Source organism: Microplitis mediator, chromosome 10, assembly GCF_029852145.1.
Source record: "Microplitis mediator isolate UGA2020A chromosome 10, iyMicMedi2.1, whole genome shotgun sequence".
In the NCBI taxonomy this organism is placed as follows: Eukaryota; Metazoa; Arthropoda; class Insecta; order Hymenoptera; family Braconidae; genus Microplitis; species Microplitis mediator.
In genome coordinates, this window is record NC_079978.1 from 56,946 (window position 1) to 76,980 (window position 20,035).

The following is a 20,035-nucleotide window of genomic DNA, read 5'->3' on the forward strand; positions in this document are numbered from 1 at the left end:
ATATAGTATTATGATTAATGTGTGTTGAAGAATACAAAAGTGCTAATGCGAAAACGTAAATAAATTATGCTTTTCGTTGCACTAAATATTCAATTATAATACATTATATTAAGCTAAATTCATACCAGAGTCTATTATTATCATCGTCATTAAGTAAGTATATTGTAGCTTACTATATATAATTATTTTGCATCCTTGACAAATGTACATCAATTTTTTCCTTCCCAATAATCTACTTTTAATTTTAATTTTAAATAATATATTAAATAATTACTATTATTCCTTATTCTAATTATTTTTTTTTTAGCTACTCGCTTAATCGTCATTGGAACACAACTTTGTTAAAGAAGACTTGGAGCTAATTATAAGTTTATAATATTTAATCATAAATACAGTAATTATCTACTCAGTATGTCTTTATATACTATAGTGTTTACAAAAAAAATATTATTATTTAAAAAAAAATATTTTTTTTTTTGTTTTTCAATTTTTTTTTTTTTAAGGTATTAATTTAATACATTGTTGGTCTAGTAAATTTGTATAAATTATAATATAATTTTATGACGTATTATTAACATTATGAAAGTAAAGTCGTTGGTTGCTGACATAACTAAACAAGAGTTTAAGTACAATTCCTGATTGTACAAATTGGCCAATTTTATTATATTAACATTGACGACGCATTATGTATACATACACACAAAATATATCAATTAAACAAAAATGTTGTACGTGTTATCAATGATTGATGATGATGATAATGATGATGATGTACAGAAATTTCAATACTAATTAAATTTTTTTCGTTTGTACAATTCAAAATGATCGTTTATTAAATTTTATAATAAATATTATTAAATAGAAGGAATTTAATCTATTTTAACTGTGGAATAAATTTTACGAACAAATGCATTAGTGCCAATATATCCTACTGTACCACACATTATACCAAGAGCTAAACTGAAAAGTGCCATGTAACTGAAATAAAATGCAGTTTGGAAAAGGCCATACATTCTGTAAAAAAAAAAAAGAAAAATATTAGTTTAAAGCAATAACTATTATATTTTAAATAACTATTAATATAATTACTTTGTTTTGAAGAAGAAATAGTAAAATGAATAAATGTAAACATAACCGGCGGTAGATGCAGCAGCTAAGAAACTCGTCCATTGCCTACAATTGTGCATAAAATTAGTTGATACATAATAATAATAATAATAATAATAATAGAAAATAGTGATAAATTTAAATGATATTTACCATCTGTAATCTTCGGCATTTAATAAAAAGTATGTGCATACAATAGTAACACAAACAGTTACAATCATCAGAATAACAAATACCAGTAACATAAATCCATAAACGTAATATATTTTATATGCCCAAAAAGACGTAAATATAAAATACATTTCAATAAATATTGAGCCAAAAGGAAGAATACCACCAAGTAAAATAATTATCAATGGTTCCATAAACCATTTTTTTTCAGGAATTGGACGGGGTACTGCATTAACTCTGCATGGTGCATCTGGTGTACCACCAAGATTACGCCCTAATATTGTTCCAACCAATGTTAATGGTAAAATAACAAATACGCATATACATGTTACTGCAACCTACAATATTACAATAATAATTATAGATATATATATATATGTATATATTATTTAATTTTTATTACCATTGAGCCAAAGGGAATAGCGCGACTTGCATGATAGTACATAGCAATAAAATTTATAAAAAATGCTGTACCACAGACCATAAGTGGTAGCATAAATGCACTTAATAACATTTGTTTTATCCATATTCGTCCACCCATACGTGCATAAAGTCCACCACCAGCATAACCGTTAACTGGTGATGTAGCAGCATACATAAATATTGCTGTTGAAAGCATTGAACCTCGTTCAGTATAAAGCTCTCCAAGTATTGCAAATATTATAACACTAAGTACTACAACAGTCACCTGTAATTATTTATTTATACATAATTAAAAAAATACTTGATCTAGTTATAAATAAATAAATAAATAATAATAATAATAATAATATACTTGATAACCAGCACCAATTAGTGCTGAAAATAATATTGGATGACTAGCTGGTCGAAATACGTCACCATGAACTTGTTTCCAACCATATTCATCACCCAAATCTCGTTCAATGTCATCTATTTCTTCATCTTTACTATACCTTGCGTAATCTTTTCTCAATGTACGCATCAATATCATTGAAACAAGTCCGACAAGAAAAATTACCATCATAAAACTATTAAAAATACTAAACCAGTGTATCTGCCGAGATATAAAATAATTATTATATATAACAATGACAATAACTAAATAATAATAATCGTATTTACTCTATGTTGGAAGAAGCTAGGATCCAAATATTTATCAAATCTATCTTCAAACTTAACATTACTTTTTTTCCAATTAACTTCATAAGTAAATGTAATATGTGCATTTGGAGTCAACTTAACTTTAACACTATTAGTTGTCAAGTTAACATCAACTATTTGTTTATCATTGTATCCAATGTCGAATTTTTTATGAGTAAATAAATAATATGATATCTCATCACCATTATTTTCATCCTCACCAACGACACCTAAAAAAATAAAATGAAATAAAATAAAATAAAATATATAAATATATTTATAATATACTGATAATAATTACCCCATATTGGAAGATTGTCTATATACATTTGGTACCAATATTGATTTTTAATAGCATAAATAAATGCTTTCATATCGTTTTCTGTCAAGTCAATTGTACATACAGTTGTTTTTGGTACTTGAGCTGTGGAAGATATAATAATTTCATAGTATAGATAATAAACTACTCATTAATAATGATAGTAATAAGAGAAATTATTATATTTTTTTTACCTTTAAAGTCAATATCCAAACCACTAAATTTAAGTTCGATACCTTGAAGAGCTTCTGATAATGTTTCATGATAATGATCAATTGCTTCTTTTTTCCCATTGCAAAATGGTAATGAATCATAGGCATAAGTTTCTTGTCTATTGTGATAAGGTCCAATGGTACTCATCCACAATACAACTTGTTCATTATCTTCATACTATTTAAAAAAATTTAACAATATTTAACAATATGCCATTTAATATTATTGTTATTATTAATACTTACAATATGATTATGTTCATCAGCACACGTCAGCTGATATAATAATATGTTAAATAATAATGAAAATATCATTTTTCGTGTTAACTTCATTTCGTCGTTTATGATTATAATTTTATTATTACTGTATACTTGTAACACAATCGATTCTATTTTGGTTAAAACTTGTACTTATGCTATTGTGTATTGATAAATTTATTATTATATTTTCAAAGAAAAATATGAATTGCAATTGTGATCGGTATGGGGAGTATTCCCCAATAATTCATTAAATTTCATTAAAAATTTTATATTAAATAAAGCCGACACGAGTACACTTGTTTAATATATTATTATTATTAATAAAATAGCACAAGTTATACATAAATATATACCTATATGTCTATATATATTTTATTGTAATAGTTAATATGTGTATTGTTATTTTTTTAAATTTATTTTTTTGAGAATAATAATTTACTGTAAATGATGTATAAGTGTATGGTGTATGTAACTTTGCCACATAACTATAATTATTTTAAACTTTAAATAATTATTTTATTTTTCTCCATCTCCATGTAGAGATGATAGAGATTTTCAATGCAGCGATGGTAGCGATAACACAATTACAAACGACAAACGACAAACGACAAACGACAAGCAACTAGAGAAGCTAGAGAGGCTAAAGAGCAAAAAATACTTATAATTTCTACATAAATTGTATATTAATCGTTACATGGAAATAAATTTAGCCGATGGTCAAGTGGAAATCTACACAACTACACTGGATACAAATAAAAAATAAGAGTGCCTGCCAATCTGGCATTCAATTAACCAGTATAATAATTTATAAATAAATTGGATTGTTTAAGTTACACTACAAGTAACAACTATAATTTGTTAACAACAACAACAACAACTATTTTTAAAAAGTTGGTATGCGCGCCCTCTTGTCTTTGTAGCATCCAGTTATCCAGTAGCGTCCTCTTGCTTTGCGAATCCCACCAATCACCGACTCATTGACTATATAAAGTTTAACGTTCAACGAGCTACCTAAACATATGTACAAGGATACTAACAGTACATAACGTACCAATACTACTACTAAAGTATATTCTGTACAATCGGTATAGTCTGGATCTCTTTTGGTTACTCTTCAGGCGCATTGAGGGCATTGAGTGGCATTGAACAGCATTCAGCAGCATTCAGAAAGTTAGAGTTTGGGACTCGGCTCGGCACTCTCTACACTCTACAGCACTCTACAGTCTTTGCGTTGCTTTACGTTGCTTTACGTCTTTACTGCTCTTTACACTGTTTGGATTTTAGCATCCCTTACGTTTTCTCATAAAAATCCGTTTATATTCTTTCAATCATTATGGCAGAGGAATATCTTTATGGTAATTATTATTTATTTATAATATTATTATTTAAATATTGTGTTATTTTATAATTTAAATACTTACTTACGGTTAAATATTTATAAAAAGTTTTCTCAACGCAATGAACAGGACGCCGGTTGATTTTCGGCCATTGTGATGTATGAGCTACTGCTAAATACTAATATATAAACTACTACTTTTATTCTCAATTATTATTATCTATTCATTCAATTTTTTTTTTATATATTTATTAATATATATACATTGTTTACTTTATTGTTTTAATTTATTAACTATTATTTTCTGTAGGAATAACTCTTCAAGGAGCCAATGCCAGCGAAGTTTGGGATCCTGAGCATAAAAATGATGATGCGGATGGTGGTAATCAGCACTTTGGAGTTGACCAAAAACTCATTATCAAAATGGTAAATATTATTTCATTTTATTATTATTATATTTATTTTTTAATCTTTAAGCTTCTGTAAGCACATTTTATGCTTTTTATATTTAGTAGTGATATATATTTAAAAATTTTTTTTTTATTAAACATTAAATGTGACATAATATCGTTCTTTAACTAACTCAGTAAATAATTAAATGGCATGAGTAACAACGACAACGAGTATGAGGACGAAAACGACGCAATGATAAAATGATAAAAGTAAGAGAGGTTATATAGCCCGCTCCCTCTCATCATTCTGAAATCCTATTGGATTAGCCAAGTTTGCGCGCCAATTATTTCACTGTCACATGCATGTAAAAAACAAAATTTAACAAATCATGTCATTGTTATTATTGTTATTATTTTTATATTATTTTATTTTAATTATAAATAAATTAAATTTTTTATTTTTATTTTTTAAGGCTTTGTTGGGACCAGAAGCTAAGGTTGGTGAACTAAATGTTCTTCAAGTTGAAGCTATGGGATTGAAGGGATTAATAAAAACGCCGATTGCTTTACTGGAAAGAGGAAAAACCGAACAAATTATTTTGGACCTCAGTTTTCCCGATCCACCAGTGACATTTTCTTTAGTCAAAGGTAGTGGACCTATTCACATAGTAGGACACAATTTATTGGGTAAGTCTTTAATTATTTTTTATTTATCTATAAACCTATAAATTATATTATTATTAATTACGTTATTTTTTTATGAAATATAACAGGAACACATATGGAAGAATTTGACGACTTGGAGGAAGAGATGGACGAGGAAAATATGGAAGACGATGATGAGGAAAAGGTAAGAGATAAAAATAATTACATATTTACAGAGTAATGAAATAAAAACTAATCTATTGTTAAAAATACAAAAACCCATTAGACGATTTTTTTTTCTTTTTTTTTTTTTTGTATTGTACGAGTTACATTTTCTGTTGAGTAGTTGATTTAGAAAAAACAAAAATATATACATTTGTCGGGATTTTATATAAAATAGACTAAAAATTTCAGGCATCACAAAAGAAACGAAAGCAAACCGCGGATGGTAAAAAAAATGGCACCAAACGCGCCAAGATGGATGAAGCAATAGACAAGTAAAACGTATAGTCAAGTGACGGCGATATCATATACCATTAGAAAAAAAAAATTTATGATAAGCAAACTTGTGCTTTCATAATACAGTGTTAATTATTTTAAATTTTTTCATAATATCTTTAACACGTAAATTATAAAGATAACGACGATATATTCATTAATATCGTATCAATTTACGAAAGACGCGACAAAATTCCATTATTATATTTCTTGTATTTTATTTTATTTATTTTTTTTTTTTTTGCATTTCTTCAGTGTTACATTTAGGTACTTTTCCTCAAATAAATTATTTTATTTGGAAATAAATTCAACATGTTTTTTTATTTTTTTAAATTAAATATAATGATAATGATGTTGATGATGATGATGATGATAATGATAATAAAAAAAAACAATAACCTTGTCATTTTTCCATCTTGGCGTTAGTTTTTATTCCAATTTAAATAATTTAATCTATATTAATATAAAAATGTTTATTTTGTATACATCTATATGTATGTTAAATTTATTATGATTGTAAATTATATACATACGTATTTTTAATATGTAACACAGGACACCGAAGTTGACGAGGACGAGGATGAAGAGCCTAAAAAGAAGAATGCCAAAATGACAGCTGCGACTAAAACAAAAAATCAAGCCAACAAAAACAAGAAAAAATAAATATTAATTAAATTTCAACATCATTTATTCATCTTTGTCTCCCGTAAGAAAATATAATAAAAATACACAAAACATACATACATACATACATTTTCATTTTCTTATACATATACAAATACGCATTGACATGAATCAACATATATTCTTTTAGACTAGGCATATTGTAATTTAAATCCATTTAATAATTATACATATTGTCATCTGCATTTGCATTTGCATTTGCGCGCGCACCAACTGTTTTATTTTTTATAAATATTATTATCATTGTCATTATCATTATCATTATCATCAACATCAACATCAACAATGATTATACGCATCCACGTATTTCACTACTAAATAAATAGTCGCCAACTTTTAAATGTAATTTATGATAACAATAAACAAGTTCATCAGTCATTTTAAATTTTATAAAATTTTATTATTATTATTATTATTTTTTAATTATTTTCTTAATTTCAGGATATTTTATTTTTTTATTACCACATAATACAAGTATTTAAATTTATATAACTGATTGATAGAAGGGAAAAATGATTATGACAATTATAAGATAAATTTATATAATTTTAGAAATTCGTGGATGCATAAAAAATAAAATACGCGTGTGTATAAATGCGTTATTTCAAAAATTAAAAAATTAATACTTAAATATACTGCTAAATAATGAAAAAACAAACAATAGAAAAAGTTTTTGTAATCTAAGAGAAATAAAAACTTTAAATTTTCTTAAAAAGTATAAATATTTAACAGAATTTATTGATGTAATAATTTAATTATTAAAAATTTTGATACTGTTATTTATATTTTTCTTTATCTCAAGGTATAACTAGTAAAATATTATGTTGTAATTAAAATATAATCGACCACTTGTCAATATAATGTTTAAATACAAGAATCATTCCGCTATGTGATAATGTGGTAACACTCATTTATCATACATGAGATTATTCTATATATTTCTTCTTTTTACACGCAAGGTGATGACTGCGTAAAAGTATTAAGTATAACTACATACAAGTATTTTTCCCAGTGTGATTGATTGATTAATTAATTGTGTGTACATTTTTGTTGTACTACACTTACTTTTGTACATATACGATTCAACAATAATAATGATAATAAAAAAAAAAATCACCGAAATAAATAAATTTATTATACATCAACACCAATCCAAGTAGAAAAATTAAGATGAATATCTTGGTAGACTATTACTATTATATCATGTTATCTATTAATTACTTACATGCTCTATGGTCCCCTAAAAGCAGTTTGTCATTTTTTTTCTTTTTACCTTTGAGCTCAAATAAAATACCTCATATTTATAATATTACCATTTTAAGCTTTTAAAAAAATTCAAACTCTGACTTTCTTATCTTACAACTACGCTATATGTTTTTTCTTAATAACTTTAAGGTAATGTAGATATTTTCCTTTATACACTTGGGCTGGTAACTTTGTATTAAATTAATAACGACTGTTGGTATATATATTTAATGTATTGATTATATATACTCTTTTGGATCAACATTCAGATGGAGTTAGATGACTGAATAATATTTTAATTATTCTGAAACATTTAAAGGTATAATAAATATTTATTCTTAAAAGCTCTATATAAATATACATCACTTTATTTTGAAAACAGATTTATTTAATTAAAACATTATAATTAATTCCGTTTGATGGTGTTTATTAAAACTTTGAATAATACACAGATTTAATATTTTTTTGTTAATAATGTACTGGGTAAAATTGTAACTGCGTTGTCCTTTTTTCAATTAATATGCTTTAATTTTTTAGAAATTATAACAGTTCAAGGTCATTGAATATTTTTAAAAAGTGGAAGGCATTGACTGAGAATGCCCTTAATACTAAAGAGAAATTACGCATATTATAAATAATTTCATGTTTTTAAGCTTTTATATTTATATTCAAAAAATCAATACACAGAAATCCAATAACAATGTTAATTAACTAAGTGGATCTTGTTGCAGTATATATATTATAAGAATATAATAAAAAACTCTGTTGTCGGTTTAACCAATTATTGCGGCTGATCAAGTCGTTGATGATTAATTTAACGAGTGATTTTAATCTTAAAAAATTAAAGAAAAAATGAAAAACGTGTGATTATTAATTAAAATGAAAATCCAATTAGATTATAATGATATTAATATAGATTATAGATCTTTAAAAGTAGGCACAATAGTTTGTATAACATTTACGAAACTTACCCTAATTATAAAGTGTTTATAAATTTTATTAATCTAATAAAAACTCTTGTTACAATCGTACGTTTATAAATAAATTTTATTTGAATAATTATTGTTATTATCAATTTAATATATGTAAAATAATCTTTTGAATATATAAATATATAAATATATAAATATATAGAGTGTAAGAGCATCCTACGCAAATGGATTCATCTCATTTGTGGTGGTTTATTGCGCGTTTAAATCGTGCTTGGACCATTTCAGTTGAGTGCGCGTTAATTGGCCGATCCAATTAATTCCGACAAGTTCGCTCGATGCGATTAGTTCTGCACGCCCAAGTATGGTATAGCCACATACCCACATATCAATACTTGGCTGGAATAATAAGACACATATGAGCAGATGTTTCCTTCTCTAATATTCACCTTAATAATAATTATAAAAATCTCTTTATTTTTTATTTTCTTCTACTATCATTGTGTACGTACTTGTAAAAAATTTTTATTATAAGGTAATTAAGTATACATCTCAGTATATAATAATAAAAAAATAATTTTTAAATAATAATAATAATAAAGTTGGAATTAAAGAATCGCGATTTAGCGCTAATTGAGAGCGAAAGAGTTGTCTTTGAATTCCGGTAGCGGATTCGCATTAGCGAGAAACGAAGGACAAGAAGTAGTTGGATCCAGAAAGTGAAGGGGAGAGGGAAAAGAAGAAGAAAAAGAAGAAAAAGAAGAAAAAGAAGAAGAAGAAGAGAGGAGGTACATATCCAAGTGTCTCATCCTGCAGTCTCCAGCTTTAGCTCTGAGCAGCTCTGAGGCACTCTGAGGGGCTGAGGGCACAGTCGACCGTAAGCAGAGAAGTGAGCCCAAGGTTGATTTATCGGCCAATTAGTCGAGTGTACCGGGTGCGCTTCTCCAGTACGTCGTCTCACCTTCCGCAGATGCGATATACCCCGATGAACTAAACGAAAAAGGCCGAGTAAAAGAAGCCCTGCAAATAAATGGACAAGAATAAAAGATGAGTGAGCGGGACCGAGTGTAAAAACAACATCACCAATAAAGAAAGAGGATCACCAACAACACACGCATCATTAATAAAGGCTCTTTTCTTTCGTTCTCGTTCTCGTTCTTGTTCTCGTTTTCGTCCTCATCATTATCATCATCGTCATTCTTGTTGTTATATTGTTATTGTATCTATTATAAGTCTTATTGACCGTCTTGACGATCCTACATTTCAGTGGATCAATGTGCTAACTTTATTTTCAATCATTACCAATATATAAATTAAAAATTCACATTATATTTTAGTTATTCGTGTATATGTTATTCAATCAGGAATAACTTTTATGTATATAAATAGCTAAGTGGATATTTCGCACTAAAGTCTGTGTTTTGACCGAATGGATGAAAATAGAATTGCGGTATTCTGAAAAAATTAAACTCCGCATAAAAAAATTAGTGGTATATATACATTAATGATAATTTATATCATTTGTTATATTTGCATATGTAAAAAAGTAATATTAAGTAACATAGTTTTAAAACAAAAGGAAATAATTAATTTTTCAATTTTACATTAAACATATATTTTATTTATTTAAATATACAATAATGACACAAAAAAATTGCTGTTGATTATTTTTCGGAAATGCATTTTAATAGTAATATATTATTATTATTATTATTAAAAATAAGGTATGTTTATTATGTAGACCGAATTTCGGTTTAACCTTTGTCGCCTTGGCGAGTTAAGTGTACGTGGTGGTTGTACGTGATCAGTTGCCGTCAACTGCCGTCAACTGCCGTCAACTGCCGTCAACAGCATTGGATTTGCTTGATCAAATTTCACTCGTCAAATGCCGCTTGTATGGTGAAATGTTGAAGCGCCGCTGCTGTTGTTACTATACTACTGTGTACTGCTGTGTTATGCTGTTATGTGCTGCTATGCTGTGGCTTCGTTTTTACCTTTCGCGCTTGCGTCCATATGCCGAGCTGCGATATACCATTAACCTGCTCCATTAACGATCCAACAATTTTTCACAGTGTTCACGGAGTTACTAGCCTCAAGCTGACGAACCGCCATAATCCCATGGTTCGGCGCATATATATTTATATATTTATATTCGAAAATAAAAAAAAAAATTAATATTTTTATAAGTATAGTATTGAGAAGCACTCAAAAGCTCATTTTTTAAACAGTAATTCTCTCAATTGACAATATCATTGTTTTTAACCTTATTCAAACTGCTATTTTTTATAATTTATTTATATGTAACTACATACACAGCTAATGGATATATCAACTATAACTAGTCATATCTTTTTGAGATATCACGTATCTCCATATCACAATTGGCTCGCTTTTTTTTCGTTTCATTTAAAATACTAGAATTAATGTTCTGTGCTCGAATACACGTTGTTATTTTCATATATTTATTTCAAATTCAAATCTATTTTATATACGTATATCTTTTCACATGTAATAAAGTAAAATTAAATAGTATAGTAGAATACAGACGATATATATTATATATGTGTTATTTTCTCTGATAGATTTTCTATTCCCTTGAAAATAGCTCACACAATAGCTCATCTCGTTCGCCCTGGTGCTGTTGATACGAAAGCGTGTGCGGATGAAGAAAGGGGAGATGTCACCACGCGACGCTTCGACTTATCAACCGAAGCATATTTAATTTCCGTTTGACAGTAACATTTACTCATGCTACTCGTTTATAATACATTCTAACACATATACATATAGACACTCACATTTGGTGACAAAACTCTGTACGAGGACTACGAGGTAGAGGATTCTTATCTATTTCTCTTTTCCAATGAGCTGCTCTTTGTATATATACGTGATATGCGATGGTTGAAATTGTTATTATTATTTTTATGCATGTGAATGTTGCACAATAATCATAGACATTAAAACGTCGATATAAATAAACTGTAATAGACAAAAGGATTCATTATGATGAGGGGGGTTTTGTTCCAAGGGGATCATGTCATTTCGGATTTTTATAATGATGCATGTAATAATATATAAGCAGTGTGTGTATATATGAATGGATGAATAGGGTGCATGTAAATATAAAGCTGAAGTATTGTCTCATAATCATTTTATACGTTATCGTATATAAACGTAGAGTGCGTTAGTATTTTATCTCTGAAATAATCTTCAAGTTAGTTGTATAGCAGTATAATCATTGGGTGACTGAGATTCAATTTGGGCCACGCGGCATTAAACGGCCATTTATGTTGTCGTTTTATTTCCCTGCTCGCACCCTACAATCATCACACAGTTCACCCTATTCAAATATAAGGATCATGCAGCGACCCCTACCGCTAAATAAAACTTTTACATTATTTCTGATAAAGAGATAACTATAATAATAATATATACATGATAAGTGTTGATGAATTTTATATATGTGTGTTTGAAAATTTCACAAGCTAAACTAATAAGATATTAGTTATGTAATTATAACTCGAAAAACAAAAAAAAAGTTAAAAGAATCACATGTATTCACCATTTCTCGATTTTTCTGTCGTTAACGTTTTGTATGTAACTCAATTTCTCATTTGATTTTCTATATATTAGTTGTATAGTATATCTACTATCTCGCGGCTATTTGAGTTGTATTTTGCGAGTGGGTATGGTATATATATATCTAGTGGTTGCATCGTATAATACGCCACCTATAGTAGCGTTTACGTTGTTTTGTATAATATTATGCATGTAAATAATATGATGAAAGGGCAAGAAAAGTGGGCTGCATGAGAATAATACGCGAAAACAGAGAAGAGAGAGAGAGAGAGAGAGAGAGAGAGAGCCGATCGTGGTTGATCTATATAGTAGAGTATAATAATAATAATACTAACACACTCTGGTATTGGTTGATATTTCCAACAGTTATGTAATTTCCTGGCTATTGTTGCCACCCGCTACTCCTATCATTCGCCGACGTTCTCTCTCTCTCGTTCTCTGTATATATAATAGACTAGCAGTGATGTCTTCCCTCCTCGCACCCTCTTTGGCTCTTTGGGTTGCGCATCACCCCGGCAACGCGCGGTGTCTCCCATCACATCCGTTGCTAACAGCACAGTATACTATATATATACATATATATATATATATACCCCTCTTACCTCTCTTCCTCTTTTACATCCACCTCAGGTTCCTCTTGCGACAAAGAGGAATATGTTGGTGCGCGCATTCACAGCAAGCGGTGATACTTGTGTTGCGTTATTGGTCCGTTTGCGAATAATCGCCAGCGAGCGATCGATAGAGCTCCACAGCTACTCTACTTTATAAATGTGTGGGTCAGCATCTATAATATATATATATATATATATATGTATATACGTTCAACACCAATACCAATTTATATAAAGACTATTTTATATCGTATACGTGTACTAAGTTGTTTTGTATAAAAAAATTTTTTAATTTTATTTATCGATAATAATCAACATCCAACCAATCATAATTATACACTTTTATATTTGGTATATGCTGATCATATGCTGCTGATGTGTTCATATTATTATCTAAATGTATGCATATATATTATCAAGTTTACGGAAATTAATACATTGCTGTATTACGGCAGTAAAATACGCACTCGAATTCGCCATGCCAGCGTCGTTTTACTTACCAGTAAATCCAAGGAACACCGTAACCCGTACGTAACCCCCGCACATGACAAAATAAAAGTTAAGTATTTTCTAGCCATTGGCCCACGATAGAATAAACATAAAATATTCCATTGTACCAAAAGATGCGCATACCGTTAAAAAATTATACCATACAACTTAGCCACTTATAATACAATTTGTGCACATGTTAACAGTGATTGTTTAAATAAAAAAAATAGACTAATATGATTTTTATGATTTGCTCATATATTAATAGTGATTGTTTGAATGAAAAAAAAATATAAAAATTGTTCATTTGAACGGCTGTTAAAAGGTTGATGACATATGTCCGAGGAGGAAAAGTCTGTGCGCTCATACGCCGCTTAGTGGTGACTCCTGAATCCATTTGGCGTAGTTTCAGGAGTCACCACTAAGCAGCGTATGAGCGCACAAACTTTTCCTCCTCGGACATATGTCATCAACCTTTTAACAGCCGTTCAGATGGACAATTTTTTTTTTTTTTATTTTATATTAAAAATTTATTAGAGGTATAATAATAGTCGATAATTACAATCGTCATTACTAAAAACTCCATTTATATTTTTAGGATTTTTTTTTTTGAATGGAATTTACGTACGGAAATTAATATTGCAGACCGATAGTAATTAACTGTTGTTGGCTGCTGCCTGGTATTGTTGTCGACTTATATATATATATACATATATGAGCATTATGGACAATAGCAAATCAGTAGAGTGACATGATTATTATTGTATACTGTACCGCGGTTGCTGATGGGATAAGGGTGTAATGAAGGGGAAAGAAAAGAGGATGTTGGAGTTGAATAAAGTGTAAACAAAAGAGAATTGTATAACATATATATTTCAGTTTATCGTAGTTCCTTGGAGGCATTTATGTTGCATTTCGAAGTTATATAGCCTTGCTATACTACTGTTGATGAATATATGATGTGCACTCGGTGTAATGGCGAGGGCCGTTGGTAGTTTAATTAAACAATCAACAGCTCGTCGCATGTTACGATGAATCGGCGTGAACAATGACAAGTTGACGACGAGAAAGGGTAGGGTGTTGTTAGTGGAAGGAGGGAGAGGGAGGTTATATATATATATATATATATAAATATATGTTGTGTGCTTCTGTGAAAACGATAATAATGGCCGCAAGTGGTATGTAGTATATACATATATATATATATATATTTACAGTAAATGTCGCAGCATTATTAGTTGTTGCATTGACGGCACTTTGTACTCATGTAGACAACTCTGATGATGATATGGTGTCCTCCTCCACATAACAGTCCTACAGAGTTCTCTGCTGTCCGCATCACCTGCTGCTGGATATGATACATACATGAAAGACAGCTGAGAGACAGTCGCGTGTCCATGACAGACAAAAAGTTATCCCTTTAGCACGTATTTTTTATCATCTTCCATACGCCTCTTCACTTACTTCCCGTTTAAAATTATTTTTATCACTAATATTATTGTATTTTTTGCACAATCATTGCATACTTTATCTACATATTTGCTGCGATATATATATATTATCGTGATTCGTTTTGAACGACTATTTTTTTTTTCACTCCCACTTGAAAATATTGTTATAGACATGGAAAAAAAAATTCCCTGCAAGTTTCAGCCCTTAATTTTAATTTTAAGTACTTTATATTTGATTTTCGAGTTTTCCCATTTAAAATACATAGGAAAGTTGGGATTTTTTTTTTTAATTCTCTATAACTCAGCCGCATTTCAAGTTATCGGGTCGCCGTTTGCGGCATTTTGTAGGCAATTTGATACTCTTCAAAAGTCTTCTTAATAGTTTTACTCAGACTCTAATTGTTTTTTCTGTATTGGTTCTGAAAATAATTTTTTTAATAATAATTTAGGTTTTTAGTTGATATTGACTAAATAACGAAATTTACAGAAAAAGTGCAGATAACGATTTTTTAGGAAATTTTATTCGCTACAAAAAAGGTCCTCTTAGTTAAGAGGCTCAAGTTCTTCGTTCACGTGATATAGGGATTTTAGTAATTTTGTAAATAAAATATTTGTCAAAAGTTTTTCCGAAGTTCATCAATTTGACCCCTTCTGATTTTAATGACTGGATTAAATTAATGAAAGGAAAATTATTTACTGATTTAAAATTGAAAACGACGCTGGCATCCCTATCCAAAAATTCCCATAGAATTCACTCAAATGCGACAAAAACCGCATAGAATCCTTTAGACTGTATTTGTCGCATTGGAGTGGATTCTATGGAAATTTTTGGATAGGGATGGCGAATTGGAGTGCGTATTTTACTGCCGTAATACAGCAATGTATTATTGTATTTATCCACAAATGCCAAAAATATAGGAAAAATTGGGCAAAATAAGATACTCGTAAATTTAGCTCAAGAAATTTTTAGTTTTTTAAAAACTGTTATAAATACAAATAAATTACTTTTTATATTATTTCAGAGTAAATTATATGCTACGTACTTTACTCTTTCACCCAAAAATTATAAACTAATTCTTTTAATAGAAATTCGAAATTAGTCTCATTTTATAATAATATTATTAGAACCTAATTAGAATATCGTCACATTTTCACAGAATCTACTTGAAAAAAAAAAGTTATCAGTATAGTATACTATAGTTTATACCATAAAATATTTATTAATGACATTATTTAATATACTTTATGTACAGCATCAGTTAAAAAAAAATTAAAAGTTAATTTAGACAAAGCTTCAGCTGTAAATAGCTTCACTGATGGACTAACAAATAATCAAGTGTATAATAATAATAATAATAATAATAATAATAATAATAATAATAGAAATAAATATTAGAAAAGCAAAATGGGATGTTGCCGCCTATAGTAGCCCGAGGCTACGAGCATAAATCCTTATAAATTGACAAAAAAAGCCATGTGATATCAAACCACAAGATCTTACGGTAGTAAAGAGTAACCTATACTTAGAAGATCCCTGGTCCTTATTCCTTTCTTTCCGTGTGTGGTATACAAAACAAAAGGTTTGTCTATATACATAAATTTTTTTTTTTCTGGTCGACAGGATTTACTTATAAGTAATATCGATAATATTATAGTATCAAAATTCCAAATATATGTGCGCGATACGTACATAAACATATAAAAATTTATCTCAATATATATTATACATTTAATAAAAAGGACTCTGTAAAAAGTAAAGTTGGCACTAGTGGTTCAAGCTTTACTGGTCCGGGTTACCATCGTAAGCTTAAACGATAATTATTCTGAATTTAGTAATTAAGAAAAAATATTATGAAATTTTAATTCAGGACATGATGAAAGATTTGTAAAAAAAAAATAATAATAAGAGTTTAAAGCATAAATGCGAAAGGAATTGATTGGTGAGGATGATCGTCTCTGTGCAAATGCAGAGAGTAAGACAGTGGCCAGCACGAAATAAGAAACCGGTTAGGGACCCAATTTACTTAACAACGGTCGAGAATCCAACACTTACGGTTTAGTTGTTCAAATGCGACTACTCACTACTTTCTGTGGCTTTCGGTGACTTTCTGTGTCTTTCTGTTATGTGACTCTGTGTTGGTTTCATCTCCAGCACCATTTCTTTAACAAGACCAGATCAGCCTATATAATACACAACCACAGACTATACTATATACATGTATATATAAGAATAACCGGTATATAATATACTGTGTCGTATGAGTGAAGAATAGATTAATAAGATTGGGGTGTTATGTGTGTACGGTAGCGACTACTAATTTCTACTTCATCAGTTGAGATAACAGTGGAATTTTTGTCACCGCTTAAACTTAAAATATACTAAAATACGGATATAATACGATTAAATAAAAAAATAAAGTAGTTAAATATTCATATGAGTATATACACATATATAACAACAACATTATAAAAATTTATAACATAATAATAAATACTAAACTTGGGGAAAGTTTAAATTTTAATTAGTTTCACTATAATATGTATCAAGAGTTATTACTTTACCGAATATATCCGATCTATTATATATTATCAGTAGCCATGAAAATAAACAATTTAATAACAATAATTTAAACAATCTATATCTGTATATTATTAAAATTAATTAAATTGTTTAATGATTAAGGCTTGTCGGCACTCAATTTTTGCACTTAGAAAAAAAAAAAAAAAAAACTAGGGTTGAGTCTTATATATCTTTTATTTGCGTTGACAAAATCCAGTGTACTATGCTTTCAATACTGATTAGTATAGTAGATTTATCATATTTTCTTAATAACTATTTTGGTAATCACTTTTTTTTTTTATGTTTTTTATTTATAATGAAATCAGCGTGATAGTAATAAAAATATTTGAGGGGTTTCGTATAGATTGATAGTTGCAGTGGTTAACGATGTTCGTTATGCTCGTTGTTAAATAATTATATACTTGATAAAATAAAGGTAATCGCGTCTTGACCGGAAAATCGCCAGTGCTATACTCACTTATAAGGTGCCAACTGTGATAATTTACTTTCTCGTTTTATATACATTGACTATACTGCTCATCCAAATTCGTGTCCCCATCAGCTATACATACACTTAATATATTTATGAAAGATTTGGTTCTACTACTGCTGGTGTGATTGCTGGTGGGATTGTCAGTTTGAACTCTGGTTTTTTCTGGTAGACACTACTGCTACTACTACTACTACTATTACTACTACTGCGATTATTATACTTGTGAACTCATCTCAACCTCAACCGGTATACATACATATACGGATATAACGAGCGAATCATTTCTTGTGTATTAAAATATCAACTAATTGCCCGAGTTCCGAGTTTAACATTCTTTTACCGGATCTTTTTACTTGGGTGATGCAAACGTGACTAGTCGTTGTGATTTCTCAAATCTCACCGTTTATTTTCTCACCATATCAAACTTATATATACATGTGTACAAAAATACACCTATATTTGTTTTTTTTTTTCTTATTATAATATATATAATTTCTTAGTAAATTGTAATAAGCAGTTTTTAATACAGTCTAAGTACTCGTTTTTGTTAACTATAATATATATATGTAAATTTTTCTACAATTGCAAGTGAAAAAAAATAAAATGGGAAACATAAAATAATTGCTGGTAGTATGTGTCAGTTGTATATAAGTAGGTGTAAGTATGAGTTGACTTGACTTGATTCTTGTCCCTTACCAATAACCAATTCCCCTTTTCTCGCTCTCAAGTTGTGTTACGAGCGTTATTCGAATCCGCGTGCTACTCTCAGTTTGCCACTTAATTTACGACCAATTAATTTGGATAAACCCGATTGAGGCGATTGAGAGAGAAGAAAATTGGAGAAAGAAAGAAATAGCGTGGATATAGGGACCCTTTTTTGAATTAACCAGGAATTTTATTTAAATGCTATACTCATCTTATTACCACCCAGTCTTTTTTTCTTTTTTTCTTTTTTTCTTTTTTTCTTTCTTTCTTTCATTCCATTATATTTTACACACACGTCAACAAACCTACAAAAACAAACGCGCTATTATATATACAACATTTTTTTAACATTCATTTCATATATATATATAGTGCGTTGCGCGATGATTCTGTTTGATATTCCGTACTTGTTTCATTGTATAATTGGTCGTCAACTACACGTATGTAACTACATATACAAATACATCAATATATAATGTCGCGCTTCGTTCTGTTGTATTGGTGCTGAGTTGTGTTGGGTTGTGAGTGATGGATAATATCATCGTCAGAGCAAGAAATTATTTTTTAATTAATTGTCGTGAGTAGTTGTATAGTAGTATATGTATAAGCTTGCATTAATTATACATTAAGCTCCATTTATTATTAAGATAAATTTAACAATTTTATTATTTATATTTATAATATATACACACTCACACATCTTGTAAATACATAAAACGAAAACCGATAATTAATTAATTAAATTATTTTATATACGATTAAGAAGATTTTTCTATTACTATTATCCACAGTCTCTATATATGTTACTGTCAGAGAAGGAATAAGACCAAGCAATTTTTATAGAACAACCAAATTGATTTATCATAACGATAATTTCGAGGCGGGTATTTTTTTTAGTTATACAACAAATTAATTAAACGTTTGACAATAATTTTATAAGCGCGTAAATTTAAGTTTTTTTGACCTCAGCCCAAAAATTTATTGATACAAAGTCAGATAAAACCTTTGAATTTAAATTAATATCAAAGTTTAATAATTTCATTAAATTTACTAAAAAAATTAATTTTTTAAAAATAAATTAGTGATAAATGTAAATTAAATAATTTTAATTATTGGGACTATTTTTCAGTAAATATATTATTTTGTTGATTTATCACTACTTTTATTTTTACTGATTCACATAAAAAGAGAAGACTGTCACAAAATTTTCCTTAAATCTTTTAGATATGAAAAATATAAAATACAGG

General features: G+C 28.6%; 2 protein-coding genes across 4 annotated transcripts; one reads left to right on the forward strand and one right to left on the reverse strand.

Annotated features, from left to right (window-relative positions):
* Positions 1–632: 632 nt before the first annotated feature.
* Positions 633–3,762, reverse strand: LOC130676702 (transmembrane 9 superfamily member 3). Its single transcript, XM_057483140.1, has 9 exons — positions 3,157–3,762; positions 2,893–3,088; positions 2,681–2,803; positions 2,362–2,609; positions 2,054–2,293; positions 1,682–1,966; positions 1,261–1,616; positions 1,090–1,173; positions 633–1,014 (listed from the first exon to the last, which is right to left on the reverse strand). The coding sequence occupies exons 1-9, from the start codon at positions 3,241–3,243 to the stop codon at positions 870–872; spliced, it is 1,764 nt and encodes a 587-aa protein (XP_057339123.1). The 5' UTR covers positions 3,244–3,762; the 3' UTR covers positions 633–869.
* A 570-nt stretch (positions 3,763–4,332) lies between these two features.
* On the forward strand, positions 4,333–7,104 carry LOC130676703 (nucleoplasmin-like protein). Of its 3 annotated transcripts, XM_057483143.1 has the most exons (6): positions 4,333–4,526; positions 4,818–4,933; positions 5,373–5,586; positions 5,673–5,749; positions 5,959–6,058; positions 6,598–7,104. In XM_057483143.1, exons 1-5 carry the CDS (start codon positions 4,505–4,507, stop codon positions 6,043–6,045), a joined length of 516 nt encoding a protein of 171 aa, XP_057339126.1. In that variant the 5' UTR covers positions 4,333–4,504; the 3' UTR covers positions 6,046–6,058; positions 6,598–7,104. The 3 variants fall into 3 exon arrangements, with proteins under 3 accessions (XP_057339126.1, XP_057339125.1, XP_057339124.1); XM_057483142.1 differs by lacking the exon at positions 6,598–7,104 and having other exon boundaries at positions 4,334–4,526; positions 5,959–6,325; XM_057483141.1 differs by lacking the exon at positions 5,959–6,058 and having other exon boundaries at positions 4,338–4,526.
* Positions 7,105–20,035: the final 12,931 nt, after the last annotated feature.